A 23,142-nucleotide genomic window follows, 5' to 3' on the forward strand; every position below is an offset into this window, starting at 1 on the left:
CGGTAGCAGTGCGAATCCGCAACTGCGAGAGCGCAAAATGTTGGCTTTGAGGGGAGTTGATAGTAACCAACAGTGCATCATTGAGACCCATGTGGGCGGTAGCAGCGCGAATCCGCAACTGCGAGAGCGCAAAATATTGGCTTTGAGGGGAGTTGATAGTAACCAACAGTGCATCATTGAGACCCATGTGGGCGGCAGCAGTGGGAATCCGCACCAGTCGGAGCATTTTAAAGAGACTGTAAAGGTGTTCGGCCGTACGGCACACTATTTTTTGTACATTTTATTATAGCCTATAGAGACTAATAGAAACTTTTGGATTTGGGCAAAGCTTCTTAGTTGTCGACCAAGTGTGACTAAGAAGGACGGCAGGGCTGTTCGATGCGCAAGCGAAACAAGCAACAAAGGAGAACCAACGACGAAGCTTTGTTTTTGTCGGAGATAATAATGACAAAGATCCGAAAATTTTTGTCAGCTACAAAAAAGAAGACAATTTTGTTACTAACTTTTCGTTCCGTTATTTTGCATTATCTCTTCCGTAAATTTCGTTTTTGTTCTATCATAGTTTCTGTTTCTATGGAAATATTCGAGAATCCAACTATGATTCCAAAATTAGCATCGTGTTCTCGGAAATATCAGAGCATGCAAGACAAATGATTCTTGTCATACTGTGTTTTGGGTTCTAATAAAGACTTTGTTAGTAACAATCTCTGTTGACGACAAAGGGTATATTGTTAGGCGTTGCTCGAATATTGATTCCCTGGACAGGACACATGACACAAGTGGAGCAGTGGAGAATTTTTCGATCTCGAAAAGTTTTCTCTTTACCAGGAGGGAAACGAACCCACACTCCATAGCACATGCGTCTAGACGATTGACGTCGCTATCCGCACAGCCACGAAGCCCACATTGTCATCAACATCCAATGCGGATTGGGAGATAAGTGACACAGTATGTTAGTTACTAAACCAATTAATTACTTAAGTTTCGCTTTTCTCAGCTCAACAAACAATGATTTCAACATTCGAAGTTTTCAACAAATATTGTTTTTCATCCAAAAGTCCAAATACAAAGTTTTTCGTTTAATACCTGAAATTTTCACAAAAACCGGTATTTTACCGGTATTACCGGTATTGACTCCACCAAATACCGAATACCGGTATTTGTCAAAAATGACCAATACCGACCACCCTAATTTATATCTAAAGTGAAATCTGTATTTTTATACGCCAGTGTAACTTGGTGTGCACCAACAAAGACCACGCAGAAACTGCAAATCTTCTTAAATCGATATATACGTTCTGCAATTCGGGCCTCGAATGCTGAGCTCCATCGGCGATGCCATCAAAAGCCTATGTCAACAGGAATTCGAGAACGAGGATGGAGGTAGGTCATCCAAGCATTACGAAAGAGTGGAGACGCTATCTGCAAGCAAGTATTGGATAAAAAAATCCGGAAGGACATCGTAGCAGGGGCACATCCAGGGGTTTGAGGCAACGTAGCCTCATTGAAGAGGTAGAGGAAGTTGATAAAAGCCTCTTTTTTTTCTTCCAATTTTTATTATGGTAGCTTTTATTTATTGCACTAGTTCGCCACCTGCGATAGGAATCTGACCTGAGTCCAGGTCAAGGCTAAAGCTAGGAGCCGAGATGGAGATTTTTTACTTTAGCCCTCTGTTCCACATTAACCCTTTCAGGCCTACGGGGTTATATATGACCCCAACAGAAAAATAAGTGTATAAAATTGCACGATGGATACAATTATTATTATTATTATTATTGTCTTTATTTTAGAGGCTTTCAGCCCTAGGCTGGCTCACCTCTTAGGACGATGGATAAAAGTGAACGAGCCTTCAGCGATTCGGATATAGGCGATCAAGGCCTTACGATGTCTTGAACGTCATGAACACGGTGAAGTTTGGAAAAATATTATGCATTCAATTGTATCCATTACTCCTCCTGGGAGGTCAATGAATATCGTAAGACAGCTTGAGAATTTCCGGGTAATCCAAACTATCCTTGAGTTCGGGACTTGAGATCTACAGGTGTAAAAAAAATCTTTTATCAGTACCCAAAGCTTAAAAATGTATTCAATTATACGCATTACATCTTCTGGGAAGTCAACAGATGTCGTAAAATAATTTTGGGATATTCTGGGTTATCCAAACTGTCCTTGAGTTCTAGACATAAGATCTACAAGCTGCAAGAAAATCTTTTTTCAATACTCAAAACTTCAATATGCATTCAATTATATCCATTACTCCTCCTGGGAGGTCAACGAATATCGTAAGATAGTCTCAAAATATTCTGGGTCATCCAAATTGTCCTTGAGTTCAGAACTTGAGATCTACAACTTTTTTTATTCTTTATTTCTCTGATTCTTCATATAATATAAGTTCATCACAAGACCTACGACTAGTTGGAACCTATTTTTGGTACATAAAGCTTCAACATGCATTCAATTGTATCCATGACATCTCCTGAGAAGACATCGTAAGATAGTTTTAGGATATTCTGGGTAATCCACACTGTCCGTGAGATCGAGACTTGAGATCTACAGCTGCAAGCATATTTTTGATTTAGGTTATATGAGCTACTGGAACCAAAACAACGCATATTGTGTGGTATACTGATGAGGCTCTAGAACGCAGGTTCTGGACTCAAGGACGGTTTGAATGACCCAGGATATCCCAAAATCATCTTGCCATAACTTTCGATGTTCAGGAATATATTATGGATATTGTTGAATACATATCCAAGCTTGTAGTAATGAAAAAAGCTAGTATGGTAACTGTAGATCGCTAGTTTTAAACTCAAGGATAGTTTGGATGATCTAAAAATATTGTTAAACTTGTTTTGTTATTTCCCCATTATTAATCACGAAAACAAATGGAATTTGTTTTTATTAAATTTACTGGGTAATACCGCTAGAGAAATTTGGGACTTAATCCTTTCAGAACGGATGGGTCATATATGCCCAGCATTTTAGATTGGCTGTGAAAAATCATAGAAGAGAGCCAGGTCCCCACTTTCAGGAAAAACCGTTCATCAGGATGTTGACTTCACAGGAAAAATATCGGAGTTCAATCAAAGGTAGGGGAAGTGGGGGTAGCACGCCCATAGGGGTTAAAACGCGCCACCCCTGAATAAGGTTAAATATCCCCATTTTGATTATTTTCAATAGTCTATACGATAAAGCAATGAAAAATATTGCCATTGGATACATATATTTCATGATTTTTCTCTAGTTATACATGAAAAACTCGAAAAACGATTTTTGCGTGTTTTGATGCAATTCTAGCTCGGTGGAATTTAGTCTTTCTGTCGCTGTTATACATTGATAAATTAATAATTGAGCCATGAGCCATGCTGCTTACTCGTGTTCTTTATGTTCCACACGAAATCGTCGTCAAAAATGGTTTTAAAACGATTTTATGGGCCTTCAAACTTCTGAGGTCGGTGTGGGGCATTACGCCCATGCTCATTTCGTATGACCGAAACAGCTGAAACATTCGGTTAATTGCCTTAATGTAGGCAATTAAAATGAAAATCAGTACGATAAGCACATGCGCGTTTTAACCCATCCATCAGCGCATCTCACCCCGCATGGTTTCAAAATCATTTTTTTTCGGGTGCTTTTTAAAAATCAAATTTCTGTGCAATAAAATGGACAATTAGATATCTGTTATCGGTAGTCAGTCGCAGATATGCTGTTCTTCAGTATGCGCTGATGAAAACTGGCTGGAATGGTGGTTTTCATTGATAAAAATGGCATTTTCCTTAACGTGGGCGTCCTACCCCCAGTTCCCCTAATTGCCTATTTCCGGGGATTAAACCACCCGACTTGGACGTAAATTTACAATGTTATGAAAACTCATATGTGAATATGTACGTTATGTGGAAGATATTGATTTGGAAAATGTATCAAAATGTCAATCAAGGCTTTCGCAATGTTCCTATCTTCGGCATATATCCAATCCGATTCACTAAGCTTATGTGCATATTGTAAAACCCATTTTCTTGAATACAAGGTATTCAATGCACTACATACTGGCTATGCATGTGCTAAGACAATACAAGACAAGATACGAGGTGTTCATGGTACTACAAACCGTTCTCCAGTTCAAAATCTTCGTAAATAAAGTCGTTTTAGGGTTGAAGGGTTATTAGGTACACTCATTTTTTAAGGATAACTTTTTTCTGTTGCACCAATCTTTTCCAATTTTATTTGTGAATTCAGGAGTTGAATTTGTTTGTTTATTTACTTTTTTCTATGTCGTTAATTTTACGCATCTAATCTTTACTTTGAAGCCACAGTATGCTTTCCATATCATAAGGAATCCGCCACCAATGTTCTATGTTGAAGAAATAACGTGTTCTTTCAATATTCCGGCTAACTGGGTTTTTGTGAAACAAATGAGGTAATATGAGAAAACCCTGATAAGCAATGTATTTGTTTCTAAACCTGAAAATAAATACATCCATGTTTTTGCGTAATAAAAACGATTTCTGTTAGTTGCCATTGGTTAGTCTAATCAAAAACCATTTCCTACTATGCAAAGCAGAAATCAATCTTCCGTATTTGGCATTACCCCTACGAAACTTTAAGTAGGGCTTAAATTCAGGCCAGATTCGATCGTAGTATGGCGCCAATTTCGTTCACTGATATGTAAAATATTATGAACCTTTATTTTTAGTCACAAAAATTTGATGGACCAATGTACCATGTGTCTCCATATGCTCGTATGCTTATTATGATACATTCGTTGGCATAAAAAGTAATAAATCTCCAAATGTAGTGAAATAACGAACTTGGCATCCCTAACAAAGTTTTTCATGAGAACTTTCGCAACAACTTTTGAGAAAACTCGAACCTCGTATGTTGTAAAGTGGAAAATTAAAGGTTTTACCTTGTCTTTTTCTTGCCAAAAAATGAGTGACGCATTTTGTGAACACACACATACATTCATAAATAAACATACATGCATACATACACATACGCGCACACACACACACAGAAATCACCTCAATTCGTCGAACTGTGTTGATTGGTATATAACATTGTGGGTCTCCGGACCTTCTACAAAACGTTTGTTCTTGGAGCGTACATATAGTCTTTTGGTATAAGTACTTATTGTATGAGAAAGACAAAAACATTGGGAGATTCCATTCTTATCTTTAAACTTGCAAATATAAATCAATCATAAATTAATTCACCGAGCTTTGATCAATGGTTTAAATGGAAATGCAATTAAGCTAAGCTCATAAGCAGATAAGCAAATATGACGGACCAAACTGTATGGCTCATTCATGTATGGCCTTTAGTTTTGGAAAAGAAAACGTGACATTGGCTTCAACTAAGCAGAACCTTCCTCTCTCCCTACACAAACAAAACCGAACAAAACTTGTCAATAGCTACGGCGCAATCAACTCAAGCCCGTATAAAACAACTCACCTGAGATGGCTCGGTCGACACCGGTTCGTTACTGGTCAGGCTCGTTCCTATGGCACTGTTACTAAAAGGACTCTTTCGGTGCGACTGCCGGTAGGTATAGCTGCTCCCACTGCTGCTTATTCCAGAGCTGGTTCCCAGATTACTGGTACTGCTGCTCCCAATACCATTCCCACTGCTACCAAAATTAGTTGTACTGCTGCTGCTTCCCCCGGAGGTCCCGGCGGCAAAGTTCCTATTCGAACTGAGCCCATTCGTAAAGTAATCGTTCCTCAGCGATCCTCGCGAGTACTGGAAGCCCGAGTTGGGTTGTGGCGTCACCGAGAATGGACGAGGGGATATTTCGAAAATATCCGGACTTCTTGGTGTCTATATGTTGGGGCGGGTTAGTATGGTAAAAAAAGAGAAAAAAACCCAAACTTAAAAAAACACACGGCACACAAAACAACTGTTATGGATTAACAAAATCACACGGGTTTTAGATGGCATTTTGGAATGAATGTACGACATTGGGCATTCTCTCGGTAATCGCGTGCTGAAATAAATTGAAAAGTTTCACTTCAGTTGTTTAATATGCATACTGCATACGGCTTTGTCGATTGCTAGATTTATTATGCCCATACGTAAGCGGTACAGTAAGGCTCCCTTGAATTACACAAAACCAAATGACGAAAGGCTGCATACCAATACCATTCGTTACGTGTTTGCGCGCGCAATTCAGTATGTCTAACTTCCCCATTGTAAATTACCAATCTTTCCAATAATGAGCCGATCGAAGATAATTAATGCGCCCACTCAAGCTGACTGGCAGACAAAAGATCAGGGTGTAAACGCCTGTCAGCATCCCCGGCTGCTACTTGAGATAGTAAGTAAACTTGAGATGATTGAAATATCACCTTTGCGAACATCATCGTTGTACCCAGAATAGCTACATGCGAGGATACTGATGATCGCATCTCATTTGAATTCTCTACCCTTCTCGTCGTGGAACTACATCAACTAGAGCACTAAAGGCCACTCCAAACCAAACTACACACAAGCCACTCGTATAAACCATGTGTTATTATTTCGAGCACTTTGCTATTTTTTCTATTTCCGACAAGCTCCAGGAGCCACAACGCCGCAACAAGCAAAAGGGAGCAGCACTTCTTATACGGCCGACATTCACTCTCGCTAAATCAACATTCTTTTGCCGTTCGCGAGCAACTACCGCCGCCGCTGCCTCTGGCTGGCCCGAGCGAGCGGGCGGAGACAGTAGGTACCGTGGCGTAAGAACATGTTTTCAGGAGTTTGAAGGTGTACCGCGCGCACCAACTTACCAGTACCAGGGCTGCTTTGTGATTCAGGAATGTGATCTAGATTATGAAACGATTGAGCGTAGACGTTGTCGTGCCTTTCCAATCAATTCGAAACGCATACGGGAAGCACGTTCCCTACGGTTAACGGTGGAGATAGAATTGAGCATGGTACCGTATATGTAGATGATCGAAAATTTAGTACTGTGATGGTGCGATGGGATGACCATATCTCAGATGATAATAAACGAAATAATGGCTCTGGCAGGTTAGCTTCAATTATTTCCTGGATGAACTTTTGAGCAACAAATATGGGAGCTATAACGAAGGATTTTGACGTACCTCATTAGCTAGAATGAACGATACGTGATGTATTGATGTTATGGATTCTGAACAGTTCCATTCATTCACGAAAAAACACTTCCCGACAACATTTTCCCGTAAAAGATATTTTAAGTGATCTTATGACATTGCTCTAAATCTTCATTTCAAATGTGTCTAGGGTGACCATATGCAATTTTTCCAAAGGAGGAAAATTCCTTCAAATCGTGCCAAAAAGGAGGACATTTGGTTGAAAAAGGAGTACATTAAAAAAAGTTACCAAACTCAAAATTTCTCGAATTTGATATTAATTTGACTGATGTTTCGGGACGTTGAGTCAAATACGACATAGGGGAACGGTTCCGCACTTCATCCCATAGCTCCTATTTCCATCCTATCAAAAACAAAGCAATGAAAAGGAATTTTATTTGTTTCTTATTTTTGTTATTTTTTTTCACCAGTGAGCACGCGGGTTAGCAAAAAGAAGCGAAAAGATTTGTGTTGTATTTCTTTGTTTTGCGATGAGATGAATATATGTTCAGTGAGATTGAAATCGGAACAGTTCCCCTACAAATTTCTAAAAATAACAAAAAAAAAAAGAACGAAATCACTATCTTTGTAGTGAAATCTTATTAAACAAGCTTTAACATATCTGAATAATGGTACATTAATGTTTGATATATCAATATGCTAACATTTTCGGCAGCATTGCACATAATTTTAGCAAGAAAAACTAAAATATGATTATTTTTGAATGACCTAACCATCGCAACGTTGAGCAATAGACAACTGATTGTATATTACATTAGACACCTGGTAGACTAGCGGAAAATATTATTTGAACACCAACAAGTTCATGGCATGCGAATCTAAGACAGATTTCAATTAATTTTTACACCCAAAACAAAAAGTTGTGACATTCTTTGCATTAAGCATTGTGTATCAAATCTCGCATGCAAACCGCTCAGAGAATGTTATATTTGTTACTCCAGCTCATTGGATTAAATCGGTTTATTTGGTTTCGATCAATACATCTAAACGACTCTCGTTGGTTCCTCCAGCAGCAAATATATGCATCGTGCACAGTAGTATAACTTCGATCTTCTCGATTCCGTTCAACTTGATGGCGGAAAAGGACACAGATAAACATAGTGCCAATTTCACTAACGTCACCCTTTGCTATCTCTATTACCCTTCTACATGTGATTATATAATAATTATCACATACTACAGGACGAGGATTATGATAGTCTTATGATTATGATAGCTTCTCCTAACAGGTTTATAGTCCAGGTGGCTAGCGCGTCAGTCGTAGTGGTAGGCTTGGTGGGTACTGGAGGGCTTAGGTTCAATTCTCGTCTTCGGTCAGATTTTTTGTCAACAAATACTAGTATACAAAAAATCCTTCCTCAATGGGAGTTTAAAAAATAGATTCTATGTAGACACAAACACATACCTAGTTCTTTTTTCCCGTGACCAGAGACCTAATGCAATGACTTGCTATATTGACCTAATGCAATCTGCGCATGGGCCTCAGCCTAATGCAATTCATGCAAGATTCTTATAAAATCATGCATTCTCTGGTTGGGTGTAGAATATTGTTGAGTATGGAATATATTTTTACAATCGTCTTTACAATGGGGTCCTAAGTTTAAGTCCCATGTTTCCTCCAACACATTTTTTATTTATATATTTTTACATATTTTATTTATTACATTACAAATATTACACATGCTGCAAATATACACAATGCTTCCAAATATAGTCCACGTTGTCTGGAAAATAGGCATTTAACTTTGATTCATTATTGAGATCCATTCTTGCATAATTTTTTGGGAAAATTATTAAACTCTTTCAGTGGAATATCTTCACCTGTTATGGGACGAGTTTAGCACTATTCCATTTGATTCCAACACGTTGCGGTGGAATTAAATGGAATAGTTCTAAGCTCGACATATGACACGTGCCAATTTTTAGATTTTTCTAGACTACTTTGGAGGAAACGTACCATGTGTTACGATCGAAATATGGTTCAATGTACCTATGCTTTCTCGCAGCAATCTTGAGAAGCATTTGAATCATTTTATTCATAGCCTAATCACAATTTCGTGAAATTATCAAACTATTATTTTAAATTATTCTTTTGACATCTTCTACTTAATACACTTATTTAATGTTTATTATTTACATTAAAGTTAATCGAAAACTAGATGGAAATGTTCCAAATTTTAAAGGAAATGAACGCAAATGTATATCTATAAAATCGTACGATGAATCTCTGATGTAATAACAAGATAAAACTTCCCAGAAATTAATGTCTGGCATTGTTATTTGTTTCCTCAAAATACACAAAAAGGATGCCATTTCAGCAAAGCAGGACATCCAATTTTTATCGAAATAAAATACTAATTATTCGAACTATTAATTAAGATGTGGTTTTCGCTAAGTGAAAGCTCTTGAGTATTCATTTTAGCTATGTAGGTTTTCTATTAACCTGCGCTTAATGAGGCAGCGTCATAATCAGTACATATGTATAATGAAAAAATAAATTTCCCCATACTAATTTGCATGCAAACTTGAAACGGCTTGTGCTAAATCAGTTTTAATTCAAATGAGCTCAAATTTTCGGAGGACACTCAGAACATGATACAGAATCAAATGAGCATTGTGGAGCAAAATCGATAGAAAATCGATAGAACTTTATTGTTGTTTTAAAGTGAAGGTGGGTTGAGTACCAAAACAAAGCTTTGAAAGTATTGGTACACTAAAAACTGTCATATACTATAGTAGTATTGGTGTCGTATTTATAATAACAAAGAATATTAGTAGGGTGGTCTAAAAACGACCCAACTCCACCACGCTCACTCGATTCCGTCCCATGCTCCGAGTGTCCTCCAAAAGCCTACTTGAACAAAAACTGATTGAGCACAAGCCGATTCAAGTTTGCATGAAAACTAGAAGGAGAAACTAAACCTTTCATAAGACTGGCTACAGCGCCTCTGTTCGCGATAGCGAATGTAACGCCACCCTATTTGCAACGCTTTGCATTTCAACCCTGTGTGATGGCACGAATAAGCAAGTTCTCTTTTAATTCCCTTTCCTTTTCCCAACCCATCCTAAAAATCATCCATGCATACAATAACCCCGAGTCGGCTGCGGATGTGCGGTCACCAATACCTACCGACAAACGTTTTTCGACGTAAACTACGTCTAAGGGTAAGATTCAGATACAGGAAATTTCCAAATTCGAGACCGTCACGAAATTAGGATAGATTTCAAACGCTAATAGCGTCTTTATCTTTCGATGGATTTTCGACATTTGCTTATCAATCGATTCAGAAACTCTCCAGCAATTTGCCAATTCTATTGATACTATTGATTATCAACGTTAAACTATTGAAAATGTTGTTTCTTTCCAAACCGGGTGAAAAATTCAATTCCGTTCATAAATCCCCAACACGGACATCAGATTGCAGTAAGGTACGGGCCTTTTGATTCACTGCTTCGTTTTCCCTGTGTATAAAAAGCCTCGTGTTTCGCGTGCCCGCGTCATTTTCATTCTGGATGTTACGGCGAGCGGACCATGGCGTCCAGAAGCGGTCCCAGTGACAACGGCTGTCTCAGCGGTGGTGGTGCGGATGAAATTTTTTCGGTCGGTGGTGGTGGCGGTCGTGGAAGCAGCAGCACATCATTTTCATCCGTGTCCCATCTTCGGCGGATCTGGCAATCGACGGCGTTCGCTGAGCCGAATCATCGGATGGCGGTCGCGCAGCCCAGTGGCTGCTGATAAGGCACATAAGTGGCAATTAATCGGTTCTTTTCAGGACCATCATTATATTTGGGAGGAAGTTGAAATAATTTTCCTAAAGTGCAATCGTTAGGAACTGGAAAATTCTTCGGTGAAATTTTCTAGCGTAATTCGGAGTTATATGATTTTAGTGATTGAGAATGTTGATATTAGACGAACTTTCTTCATAGAACAAAGCATAATTGTTTGGCATCGGTAGCGGAATCATAGCATTAGTGCCGGTCCGAGCATATGCTGTCATCGGAAGATTGCTACAGCATTTTATTCACTAATGTGGCGTTTGCAACGATTTGGATGTTGTCGGCACAACATGAAATTTTCCCGCGAGACTCTAATTTTGTATTTTTCCTGTTGATGATTGAAAAAGAAATCGGTTCCGAGATGAACTTTATTCAAAGCGCAACGCTAACGTCGGTAGTTGAATCCCAAGCAAGTATCGGAAGGAGACCATGCAAACAATTGATTCGCATTATGACTGAAAAAAATTGTATGGCGTCAGTATTGATGTTTGCTACAGATTTTTTGACGTAAACTTCGTCTAAGGGGAAGACTCAGATACATGGTTTAAAACGGAAATTTCAAAATTCGAGACTGTCACAAAAATTAGGATAGATTGCGATCTCTTTATCTTATTTTCGACATTTGCTTATCAATCGATTCGGAAAACCTTCAGCAATTTGCCAATTCTATTGATACTATTGAATATCATTAATGCTTAATTTTTTTTCTACAACAAATATGATTTTGAAAAAGTATCACCGGCGCGTGCTTACTCGCAATGTACATGCTGATACATTTACAGTTACATCAAACAACTGAAAACCGAAATACGCCACTCCAAAATTACGAGGTGACAATGTTAGAAAGAGACAAAAGATAGGAAAAATAACACGGTGTGTAGTGCCTCCCCGAGTCACCTTAATGGAAGATCCTTTAATTACGTAACGCAAAAATTGGGCATTTTCAAACCCACCTCCCCCCTATGTCACACTTTTTGTATGAAGCATCTAAAATTATGTATGGGTCGTCACACTTCGCCCAACCCCCCCTCTTCATATCAAATATCATATCATATCATAGCATATCAAAGAATATTGTGGCCAAATTTCATAAAATTTGGTCAACAAAAACCCCCCTGACAATAATAGAACAAAACCTGCCAAAGCCGTCATTCCTCCTACATCATACAAGAAAATTTAAACTGAGCGCTGCTAATGTTAATGACGACGACCACGCGACCCACACCATCGTCGGGAATAAAATTTCCGGTAGGAGCTCCGCCGAAGGTGGTACCACGGTCTGCTCTCCGCGACATCTCGAACGAAATGGCTCGCGCGCGCGGAAGAGCTGCTTTCTTGTAATCAATAAACTTGAACCTGTAGCCACGCCCCTTTGGGGGGTGTGTGACGGTTACACAATATTTGCAGTCATACCGGACAACAAAGAGGCGGGGCTAATGAGCCATCTTTATTGATTATAAGAAAACTGCTCTCCCGCGCGTGCGTGGCATTTCAGCACCTTAAAACTCATGGATGAGTTGAATCATCGTATGTTTTCTGTATGTATGTAGAATCACGAGCGCGCGTAAAACGGAGAAGCTGCAAAAATGTTTTCGCATGGATGACTATCTACCAAAATTATAAGTCTTTCTCTGAATCGTGATCTCGTGATTCTACTACCGACGGAAAACAATCTGCTATCACCAAGCAATTAAGTTTTACTTTGATCAAAATTCATCTCGCCTCAAGTTGTGACTTAAGAGCTACTTTCATTGATGGTAGCCAATCGTTAGTAAGGGAAATTACGGCTTTGGCAGGTTTTGTTCTATTATTGTCAGGGGTTTTCTGTAACTAATTATGCTCAAATTTGGGCTAAACATTCTTTGCATATCAAAGAATATTGTGGCCAAATTTCATAAAATTTGGTCAACTAACCCCCCACCCCCTCGAAAATAATAGAACAAAACCAGCCAAAGCCGTCATTTCTCCTACATCATACAAAAAAAATTTAAACTGAGCACTGCTAATGTTAATTACGACGACCGCGCGACCAACACCATCGCCGGGAATAAAATTTCCGGTAGGAGCTCCGCGAACGGTAGAAGCTCTCGAACGGTAGGAGCTCTCGAACGAAATAGCTCGCGCGCGCGAATGAGCTGCTTTCTTGTAATCAATAAAGTTGAACCTGTAGCCACGCCCCTTTGGTGAGTGTGTGACGGTTACACAATATTTGCAGTCATACCGGACAACAAAGAGGCGGGACTAATGGCCATCTTTATTGATTATAAGAAAACTGCTTTCCCCCGCGCGCGTGGCATTTCATTTGAAATATCGCGGAGAGCGGTCCCAGCATCGGTAGAGATGTCGCAAATTAATCGATTACTTCGATTAATCAATTATTTGTTGTGATAATCGATTACTGCCCAACGATTAATCGATTCAATAATCGACAAGAATCGAGAGTAATCGATTAATCGGGATTTCACGACAACTATTAGATTTCGATTACTTCAATTAATCGATTCATCGTTATGATAATCGATTAATTTTAATTCGATTACTACTGAACGATGAATCGATTCAATAATCGTCAAGAATCTAGAGTAATCGATTAGTTACTAATCGATTGATCGAGATTTTTCGACCATCGGCGGAGTTGCTGAGCAAATTTTATTCCAAATACATATGGGATATTGGAAAAATTGGTTCTTCTCAGGGCCTCCATTCTATACAAAGGAAGATTGAGGCGAGGCGAACTTTTTTCAAAGTGCAAATTAACCGCTTGGAGACGCCATAAAGTTGCCTGGCGTCCGTAGCAGAATCACGAGCGCGCGTCGGAGGGAGATGCTACAAATATGTATTCGCATGGATGGCTTCAGTGGCAGTCAAGTTTAATTCTTTCAAGATTCTTATTTGGTTTTGTTATTTCAGCCTATGGCGTGGGTCGTATGGTCGTTAGTGATTCGAAATATGCATTATTGGGAATTAATCGATTCTTCTCATGGATACCATTTTTAACATAGGAAGATTGAGGCGAGACGAATTTGTTCAAAGTACGACGTCGTAGCAGAATTACGTTGCCGTTCGTAGCAGATTAACGAGCGCGTATTGTAGAGAGCTACTGCAAATATGTATTCTTGCACTGGCACTAGATTCTTCATTTCACCAAACTGTTTTACGTAGTTTACGTTGGGCGGTCGTGTCTTGTACACAACCCTTATGATTTTTTTGATACGATGCCGATGAAACGAAGCCGCTGATTGGCGGACCAATCATAGGATTTTTGTTTTTGCCCAGTTTTTTCACTACGTTTGAAAGTATAAAAGAAATGTACCATCCTGTTCTTTTGCCATTAAGTTTTTGTAATCTATACAGTGAAGAATAAAAGAGTTAGCAGTAAGCGTGGTGGAATTATCACTCAAAGAAGCTGAGCCCTGGGATTGCAGTAACCCACTGCCCGTCTGGTCGCTGCATGGATTCTGCCGATTGAGATTTTCTGCCGTTCCCGTTCCTGCTTGGGTCCAGCTGCCAGTTGCCGATTCCGACGCTGCTCAGAAAACTCGATCGTGTGCTTTTTCTGCCTTTGGCTGCCGCTGCTATCGAATGCCATGATTTCTCGCTACCTTCAACAATAAGAGTTAATTTTCCGGCAATAGTTCTTTTTAGGACTTGCCATTCAGAAGGTAGACGATTGAAGTGCAGAGATAGTTCAGCGTGCTGTTGCCTTTGAGTAGTTATGTTTGGAGTTTCTGAGCTGTGTGGCATGGCTGTGGTTGACATCGGTCGGCGTGCTGCTCTGGCAATTGTGTGAGGTCCGTCCGAACCGGATGAAGAAAAGTGAACAGAATACAGTCCAAATGTAATGAAAACGCAGTGCAGTTCGAAATAATGTGAACTTTTGGCTGGTTGAGTATTCGGCTGCAACTGCTAGTGATGAAAAAGACAGAAACAGAAGTGAATCGATAAAGCAATTAGCGTAATTGAAGTGAGTGATTTCAAAAAGAACACTGGTGGCGTCCCTGTGATCGAGCGGTGTTATCATCGTGTGCTCCGTGATTGTTGCTCTACCGTAGCAGCATTTCCCCATTCCGATGACACCAATACCACGCACACCAGATACATCAAAAAAGGCGAAAATGGAGGATGTTAAGACATTAGTCCATCAGCGTGGCCAAGTGAAGGCCAGTGTCACCACCATCGTCAAGGCATTGGAAAAGGCGGAGGATGATCCGAGCCAGGTGAGTCTTCCGATCCTACGAGTTTATTCCAAAAAACTTGAAACGTTTTACAATTCATATGTTGCTTTCCACAAGGAAATTCTGGCAAATACTTCATCCGGAAAGCTCGATGAGCAGGATGAGAAACTTTCCGAGTTTGAGACTCTCCACACTGATGCTATGATTCGTGTGGAGACTATAATCGAATCTTTGACCAAACCTTTTTCCGCTACTGCACCAGCTGCAACACAATTGAATTCTCCTCAAGTAATAATTCAGCAGCAGCCACTCAGAGCGCCAATCCCGTCATTTGACGGGCGTTATGAGAATTGGCCTCGTTTTAAAACGATGTTTCAAGACATCATCAATAAGTGTTCCGACTCTGATGCAATAAAATTACATCACCTTGATAAGGCGCTAGTTGGTGCAGCAGCAGGTATCATTGACGCAAAAACATTGGCGGACAATAATTATTCCCATGCATGGGACATTCTCATAGAACGGTTTGAGAATAAAAGGGTGATCATTGACACCCACATCGGGGGGCTTTTGTCATTGAAAAGAATGAATAAGGAGTCTTATCGGGAGCTACGGGAATTGCTAGACACGTGCACTCGGCACGTCGAAGGGTTGAAGTATATGGGTCAACCAATCGATGATACATCTGGGTTAATCATCACAAAAATACTTACATCTTGCCTTGATCCAGTTACTCGGAAATATTGGGAACGTTCTCTAATTCACGGTGAATTGCCTGATTTCGACGATACATTGCAATTCCTCAAAGAACAGTGTCGTGTTCTCGAAAGATGTGAAACTGATCAGCCCGCTGTCGCAAAGTCCTCTGTTGGTAGATCGATTCAACCTGCGTCAAAGTCGGTAAACGTGAAGGTTCATGCATCTACTTCTGCGGAAAATGGTGAACCCTGTGCGCAATGTGGTGGTAATCATTTTAATTATCAATGTTCTGAATTTCGCAAATTGTCGGTATCAGCTCGCATTGCAAAGGTGAAAGAGTCTAGAATGTGTTTCAACTGTCTTCGACGTGGCCACCGGTCGTTGAACTGTCCATCTAAAAGTAGTTGCTCTAAATGTCACAAGCGACATCACACTCTTCTGCATGAAGAGGGACAGAAGCAGGATGGCCCTACACAATGTGCAGCTAAGCCTCAAAAACAAAATGTTTCGATTCAAGCTCCTTCTGCCACTGATCTACAGCCACCTACTTCCGATGGTTCCGTATCCACGAATGTTTCTTCGACTTGTTGTTCAACCATTCTTCCAAATGTACTGCTACTCACGGCCGTCGTGAATCTGTTAGACATAAATGGTTGTGTTGTCCGCTGCCGAGCGTTTTTGGATTGTGGAGCACAAACAAATCTCCTTACTGCTTCAATGTACCAAAAGCTAGGAATTGAGGGTACATCAGTTAATGCGGAAATTGTCGGCGTGAGCGGTGCCCACAGTAAGTCAACCCGAATGGTCGAGGTGAACGTCTTTTCATTGCATACCGATTACAGCTCGTCGTTGAAATGTCTTGTTACTCAGCGAATCACGAATCCCCTTCCATGTAAGTCCGTAAACATTTCGGGATGGAAAATCCCATCAGGATTCCCATTGGCTGATCCAAAATTTGGTAACCCGGCAGAAATAGATCTGTTGATTGGTGTAACAGAATTCTTCCGTTTATTAAGACCAGGACATCTTGTCATCGGCGAAGGCTTGCCGGAGCTACGCGAAACAGAATTGGGTTGGGTCGTCGCTGGTGAAATCCAGGACGAATCGTTAGCTGTAGTGAATTCGCAACTGGTGAATTCGGTTACTATCGAGACTCTGAATGAAGCGATAAAGAAGTTCTGGGAGATTGAGGAAGTAGACAGTCTAACGGTTCATTCCACGGAGGAACAGGAATGTGAGGAATTGTTTCGCCAGTCGTACCAAAGAGATTCTACTGGCAGATTTGTAGTTAAACTCCCATTTCGAAGCAACTTGTCCCAGCTTGAGGATAATAGATCTTTGGCTTTCCGCCGTTTCCTCTTTCTTGAAAGACGTTTGCAGAAACAACCCAGCTTGCGAGTCCAGTACTCATCATTTATTGATGAATATGAGCAATTGGGCCATTGTAAGGAAATACGCGAGTCCGAGGATCGTCCTAACATGGTGAAATATTACATGCCTCACCATGCCGTGCTTCGACCCGATAGTTCGAGTACCAAACTAAGGGTTGTATTTGATGCATCGGCCAAATCATGTCCCACGGCTACGTCGCTCAATGATGTGCTACAGGTCGGTGCAACTGTCCAGAGCGACTTATTCAGCATTTTGCTGAGGTTCAGAATGTACCGTTTCGTCTTTACCGCTGATATCACGAAGATGTATAGGCAAGTTCGTGTTCACCCAGAACAGACCTCAGCCCAGAGAATTTTTTGGCGTGCTAGTCCAACTGAAAGGCTTCGAATCCTGGAATTGCAAACCGTCACTTACGGTACCGCTGCAGCTCCATTCCTGGCAACTAGAGCGCTAGTTCAACTTTGTGAGGATGAAAAGTCTGAATTTCCACTAGCGGCACGCATAGTATTGGAAGATTGCTATGTCGATGACATCATATCAGGCGCTGATTCAGTTGAGGAAGCTGTTGAATGCCGCAGGCAGCTTAAATCTATGCTAGGGAAAGGAGGATTTCCAGTGCACAAGTGGTGTGCTAATACCGAGCTTATTCTACGTGGCATTCCGGAGTCTGAACGAGAGAAACTGCTTCAACTTGATCAACTGTCTACTAATGAAGTGATTAAAACGCTTGGTTTGATATGGGATCCCTTGACAGATGAGTTCCTGTACGCTATTGATGATTCTCCAGAAACTACACCTGTTACTAAGCGAATGGTGTTTTCGAAATGTGCAAAGATATTCGATCCTGTAGGGTTTCTCTCTCCTATCGTTGTTTTGGCAAAACAATTGATGCAGCGTACATGGTCAGCTAAAATTGACTGGGATTCTCCTTTAGAAGGAGATCTATTAAATGATTGGCTACGGTTCAATGAATCTTTGGAAGGAGTAAGAGAAATTAAGGTTCCAAGACCAGCTGTTGGTTGTCAGTATTCTTCTTTGGAACTTCACGGCTTCGCTGATGCTTCAGGGTCAGCTTACGGAGCTTGTCTTTACATCCGATGCGTTGGTTCTGGGGATGGATGTTTTGTTCGGCTGTTGTGCAGCAAAAGTAAGATTTCTCCTCTTCAGGAAATTACGATTGCTCGAAAAGAGCTCTGTGCAGCATTATTGCTCTCACGGCTTGTTCACAAAGTAGCTCCCATATTGCATGCCAACGTGTCTGGCATTCGTTTGTGGTCAGATAGTCAAATAGTTCTTGCATGGTTGCGAAAGCCACCTGCAATGCTACAGCCGTTTGTTCGAAACCGCGTCGTCGAGATAACACAAGGGAACCAACATACGCAGTGGAGCTATGTCCGGTCAAAAGAGAACCCGGCTGACGTGGTATCACGAGGGCAGTCTCCTGATCTCTTGAAAGGAAACTCGTTGTGGTGGAATGGTCCACCATTTCTACATTCACGCGATTATGAACCCGCTATTCTCGAAGATGTACCCGATTCTAATCTTCCGGAAATGAAGATCTCCGCTGCAGTCGTCATTACTGTCATGAATCTCGACGATCTTCCGCTTTTTAAACGGTTTAGTTCTTTCCGGAAGCTCCAACGCGTTCTTGCTTATGTTCAACGCTTCATAAGAAACTGTCGGAATAAACTCAATCGTACAACTGAACCGTTTCCAACTATAACAGAGCTTAGAAGATCGCTACATACGATAGTCGTGTTGATTCAACACGAGACGCTATTGCAAGAAGTACAGCGTGTAGAGCAAGGTGAACCATGCAGAAAAATTGGCGCGTTAGGTCCTTTTCTCCAAGACGAAGCATTGCGAGTTGGAGGTCGACTCCAAAATTCTTGTTTGCCCATGGAGACAAAACATCAATACATACTTCCACAACACCACATAACGGACCTCATTATTCGTGCATATCACGAGGAAAATATGCATGTGGGCCCGACAGGACTTCTGTCTGCTTTGAGGCAGCGTTTTTGGCTTTTGGGGTCTAGATCCTCTGTTAGGAAAATAACAAGGCGTTGTGTACAATGTTTCCGGTCGAAGCCGAGGGGTGTTACTCAGTACATGGGAAATCTGCCTTCAACACGAGTAACATGCAAAGCTCCTTTTGAGATTACGGGAGTTGATTATGCGGGACCTTTTCTCGTAAAGCAAGGAACAAGAAAACCTGTAATCGTGAAGGCGTACATATCAGTATTTGTATGTCTAACAACAAAAGCAGTTCATATTGAACTTGTTTCGGATATGACAACCGTTTCGTTTATAGCAGCTCTACAGAGGTTTGTTTGTCGGAGAGGGATTCCAAGTGAAATACACTCTGATAATGGAACTAATTTTCGGGGTGCTAAAACAGAGCTGCATAATCTTTTCTCGCTGTTCCAAGACCAAGTTTCTGTAGCAGATATTAGTTCCTTTTGTCGATCCAAAGAAATCACATGGCACTTCATACCCCCAGAGGCTCCAGAATTCGGAGGCCTCTGGGAGGCAGCGGTAAAAAGTACCAAATACCATTTAAAGAGAATTCTCAAAGAAACTCCGTTGACTTTTGAGGAGTTTGGAACATTACTTGCACAAGTAGAGGCCATTCTTAACTCGCGTCCGCTTTTTTCTATCTCTGATGATCCTTCTGACGGTGATGTGATAACACCGTCACACTTCTTAATTGGACGACCAATGAATGCCATTCCGGAGCCGTCGTATGAATCGACCAGTGTAAATCGTTTATCTCGCTTGCAACATTTGCAACAAATACGAGATCATTTCTGGAAGTCGTGGGTTAGGGATTATTTGGTCAGTCTTCAACCCAGAGCAAAAAACTTTCTCCGAGTTCCCAACATTGTTCCGGGTCAGGTTGTGCTTTTGGAGGACAAGAATTTACCTCCACAACAATGGAAAATGGGCATAATTGTCACCGTTTACCCTGGAGCTGATGAACTAGTAAGAGCAGTAGACGTTCGTGTAGGGGAATCATTGTTTCGACGACCTATTAATAAACTTTCTCTCCTACCTATAGAAGACAATCGATCATCGGACAAGGATGCTACAACCACCCAGTAGAAACCATCACTTGCGCGGGGAGTATGTTCGCGATAGCGAATGTAACGCCACCCTATTTGCAACGCTTTGCATTTCAACCCTGTGTGATGGCACGAATAAGCAAGTTCTCTTTTAATTCCCTTTCCTTTTCCCATCCCATCCTAAAAATCATCCATGCATACAATAACCCCGAGTCGGCTGCGGATGTGCGGTCACCAATACCTACCGACAAACGTTTTTTTTTTTTTGATACGATGCCGATGAAACGAAGCCGCTGATTGGCGGACCAATCATAGGATTTTTGTTTTTGCCCAGTTTTTTCACTACGTTTGAAAGTATAAAAGAAATGTACCATCCTGTTCTTTTGCCATTAAGTTTTTGTAATCTATACAGTGAAGAATAAAAGAGTTAGCAGTAAGCGTGGTGGAGTTATCACTCAAAGAAGCTGAGCCCTGGGATTGCAGTAACCCACTGCCCGTCTGGTCGCTGCATGGATTCTGCCGATTGAGATTTTCTGCCGTTCCCGTTCCTGCTTGGGTCCAGCTGCCAGTTGCCGATTCCGACGCTGCTCAGAAAACTCGATCGTGTGCTTTTTCTGCCTTTGGCTGCCGCTGCTATCGAATGCCATGATTTCTCGCTACCTTCAAAAATAAGAGTTAATTTTCCGGCAATAGTTCTTTTTAGGACTTGCCATTCGGAGGGTAGTCGATTGAAGTGCAGAGATAGTTCAGCGTGCTGTTGCCTTTGTGTTGTTATGTTTGGAGTTTCTGAGCTGTGTGGCATGCCTGTGGTTGACATCGGTCGGAGTGCTGCTCTGGCAATTGTGTGAGAATTAAGCGTAGGCGTGTGAAGCCAACAGCCTCCCTTCCAAACACTGGCGAAAAGAGAACCCACATAGCTAAAAGCAACATTCCAGAGACTTCACTAAACGAAAACCACACCTTAGGAAAGATCCATTGATTACGTAACGCAAAAATAGCATTTTATACCTCGCTCTACCCCATGTCAGACTTTTTTTTATTCCTTTCTTTATTTGTTAGGCACTCTGTGTTACTTAACCGCTACTGTGCCGAGATCTACTGTGGTATTCTGCTGAACAGAATCCACACAGAATCTATTTTTAGATTATCCATTACCATTATTATTGTCGTTGCCAGTCCATCTCATCGTGTGTCCATTGTGTCCGTTTGTCCATGTCGTGCATCCAATGTTCGTTGCATTGTTCAGTTGCCATTAAGCCGGGTCCGTTGGAGGAATGCCTCCGAGAAGATCAAGTTGTCAGTCGTCATCACGCAGCCGTGACGGTAAGACGCGTTCCCCAATACGCTACCGCATGGGCTGCGCATCCGGCGACTGACGAGGGTTTGGTGGAGGGGCTGGGAATCGAACCAATGACCATTCGCTTGTAAGGCGAACGTGTAGCCAACTACGCTACGGGACCCCCCTTATGTCACACTTTTTGTATGAAGTATCTGGAAGATCTGTATGGATCGTCAAACTTCAGCCTAACCACTCACCCTAGGCGATACATTATTTAAGGTTCAAATTACCGTCATCTAGTCATTGACGAGAAATACAGCCACGTGCTCGAACCCCCAGTAATAAAACCACCCACCGAGGAGAAAAAAGCAGTCTCTAGCTGGAGGGGGGAAGTATTTTTAGCTTAACTTAGCTTAGCTTAGACTGACTGTACGTATCAATGGTTGCTACTCCGTGATTGATCAGAACTGGTGCAAATTGCACTACGATCCAAGTGAATAGTGGTTGGGATTTACCAACTATTCTCGAAGTGCACGTTTCAGCAGCTCGCAAATGTTGATCAATAACGGCGCCGGCCAAGTCCTTACAGTCAGTTGGGAAAGGGAGGGAATGTGAGTGTGTGGTAATTGTTGCTACTAGAGACCGAGAATACCTCTGCATCTCCACATTTACCACGGGAAGGAAGTAGTGTTAGTTGGGTGGGGTAATCAGTAACATAGATCGGGATTCACCATGGAAAGTGATGTGACCTATGAAACTTCTACACAGCAGTATTAGCATTTCCTTAATTTGTTCAATTGTTCATTCTTCGCGAGAATAAACAATCAATCGCTCAAAGTGAGCGATTGTTCATTTGAATTTCGGATTAGGCGCCCGCGTTATCATTTCATTAACGTAAGAAAAGTAAAAAGGAAACGGGATTAAAATTGAAAATAATTGATAGTAATCGGAAAGCTAATGTTATTCAGCAACCCTTATTTTATCTCTATTTGACGTTAGGTAAGAATGTAAATTTACGTTCATTTTACATGTCGTTTATTTTGCATTACTTTTGCGCGCGTGTGTGTGTCACTTGCCTTGACCAGTATACCGTAATCAGGATCTCACTGGTATTAATCCTGATGTGCCGGTTGGCACTCGTGTTGGGCTTGTGCGCTTTGAGCGGCACACGGTCGCTTCCCAGTCTACATAAAATCGCACATGGTGCAATACAAGATGCTAAATTGGAGACGATATACATACATGTTGTGTGGAAAAGTACCTTTATCGCCTGCACTTCAGCATCCTACACGACACCATATACGTTCATGTGTTGACTGGACTTGATAGGGCCTGCTTATGGACACATGCAGCTTTTTGTAGAGGTTTAACAGAGCCCACTGTCAAGCCCCACCACGTCCTAGGCAGGCCCCCTAACTCGCAGTGGCCATGGGGAGGGGTCGTCAAGCCCTTGGACATAGTCCCTGCTGCCCCTTCTAGCTGGAGGGGGGAAGTATTTTTGTTTCAAAACTACATCATCCAATAGCGAAGACATAAGTGCTGTCCAATGAGAGCTTGAAGTAGCTCGAAGTTTCTCCCTGTCCTGCTCATGCCCATTTGTTGACAAAAAAGAACGAGCTGGACGGGAACAACTTCGA

The 23,142-nt window shown here is 41.3% G+C and overlaps 1 protein-coding gene across 1 annotated transcript in view; it reads right to left on the reverse strand.

The window, feature by feature from the left end:
• Positions 1-23,142, reverse strand: part of LOC134225133 (mucin-2) — a 287,374-nt gene that overhangs the window by 49,075 nt on the left and 215,157 nt on the right. The window contains exon 3 of the mRNA XM_062704951.1: positions 5,452-5,817. Within this exon, the coding sequence (XP_062560935.1) occupies positions 5,452-5,817 (366 nt within the window). The remainder of the gene's footprint in view (positions 1-5,451; positions 5,818-23,142) is intronic.

The sequence above is a fragment of the Armigeres subalbatus genome, chromosome 3, assembly GCF_024139115.2.
Source record: "Armigeres subalbatus isolate Guangzhou_Male chromosome 3, GZ_Asu_2, whole genome shotgun sequence".
NCBI classification, from domain to species: domain Eukaryota; kingdom Metazoa; phylum Arthropoda; class Insecta; order Diptera; family Culicidae; genus Armigeres; species Armigeres subalbatus.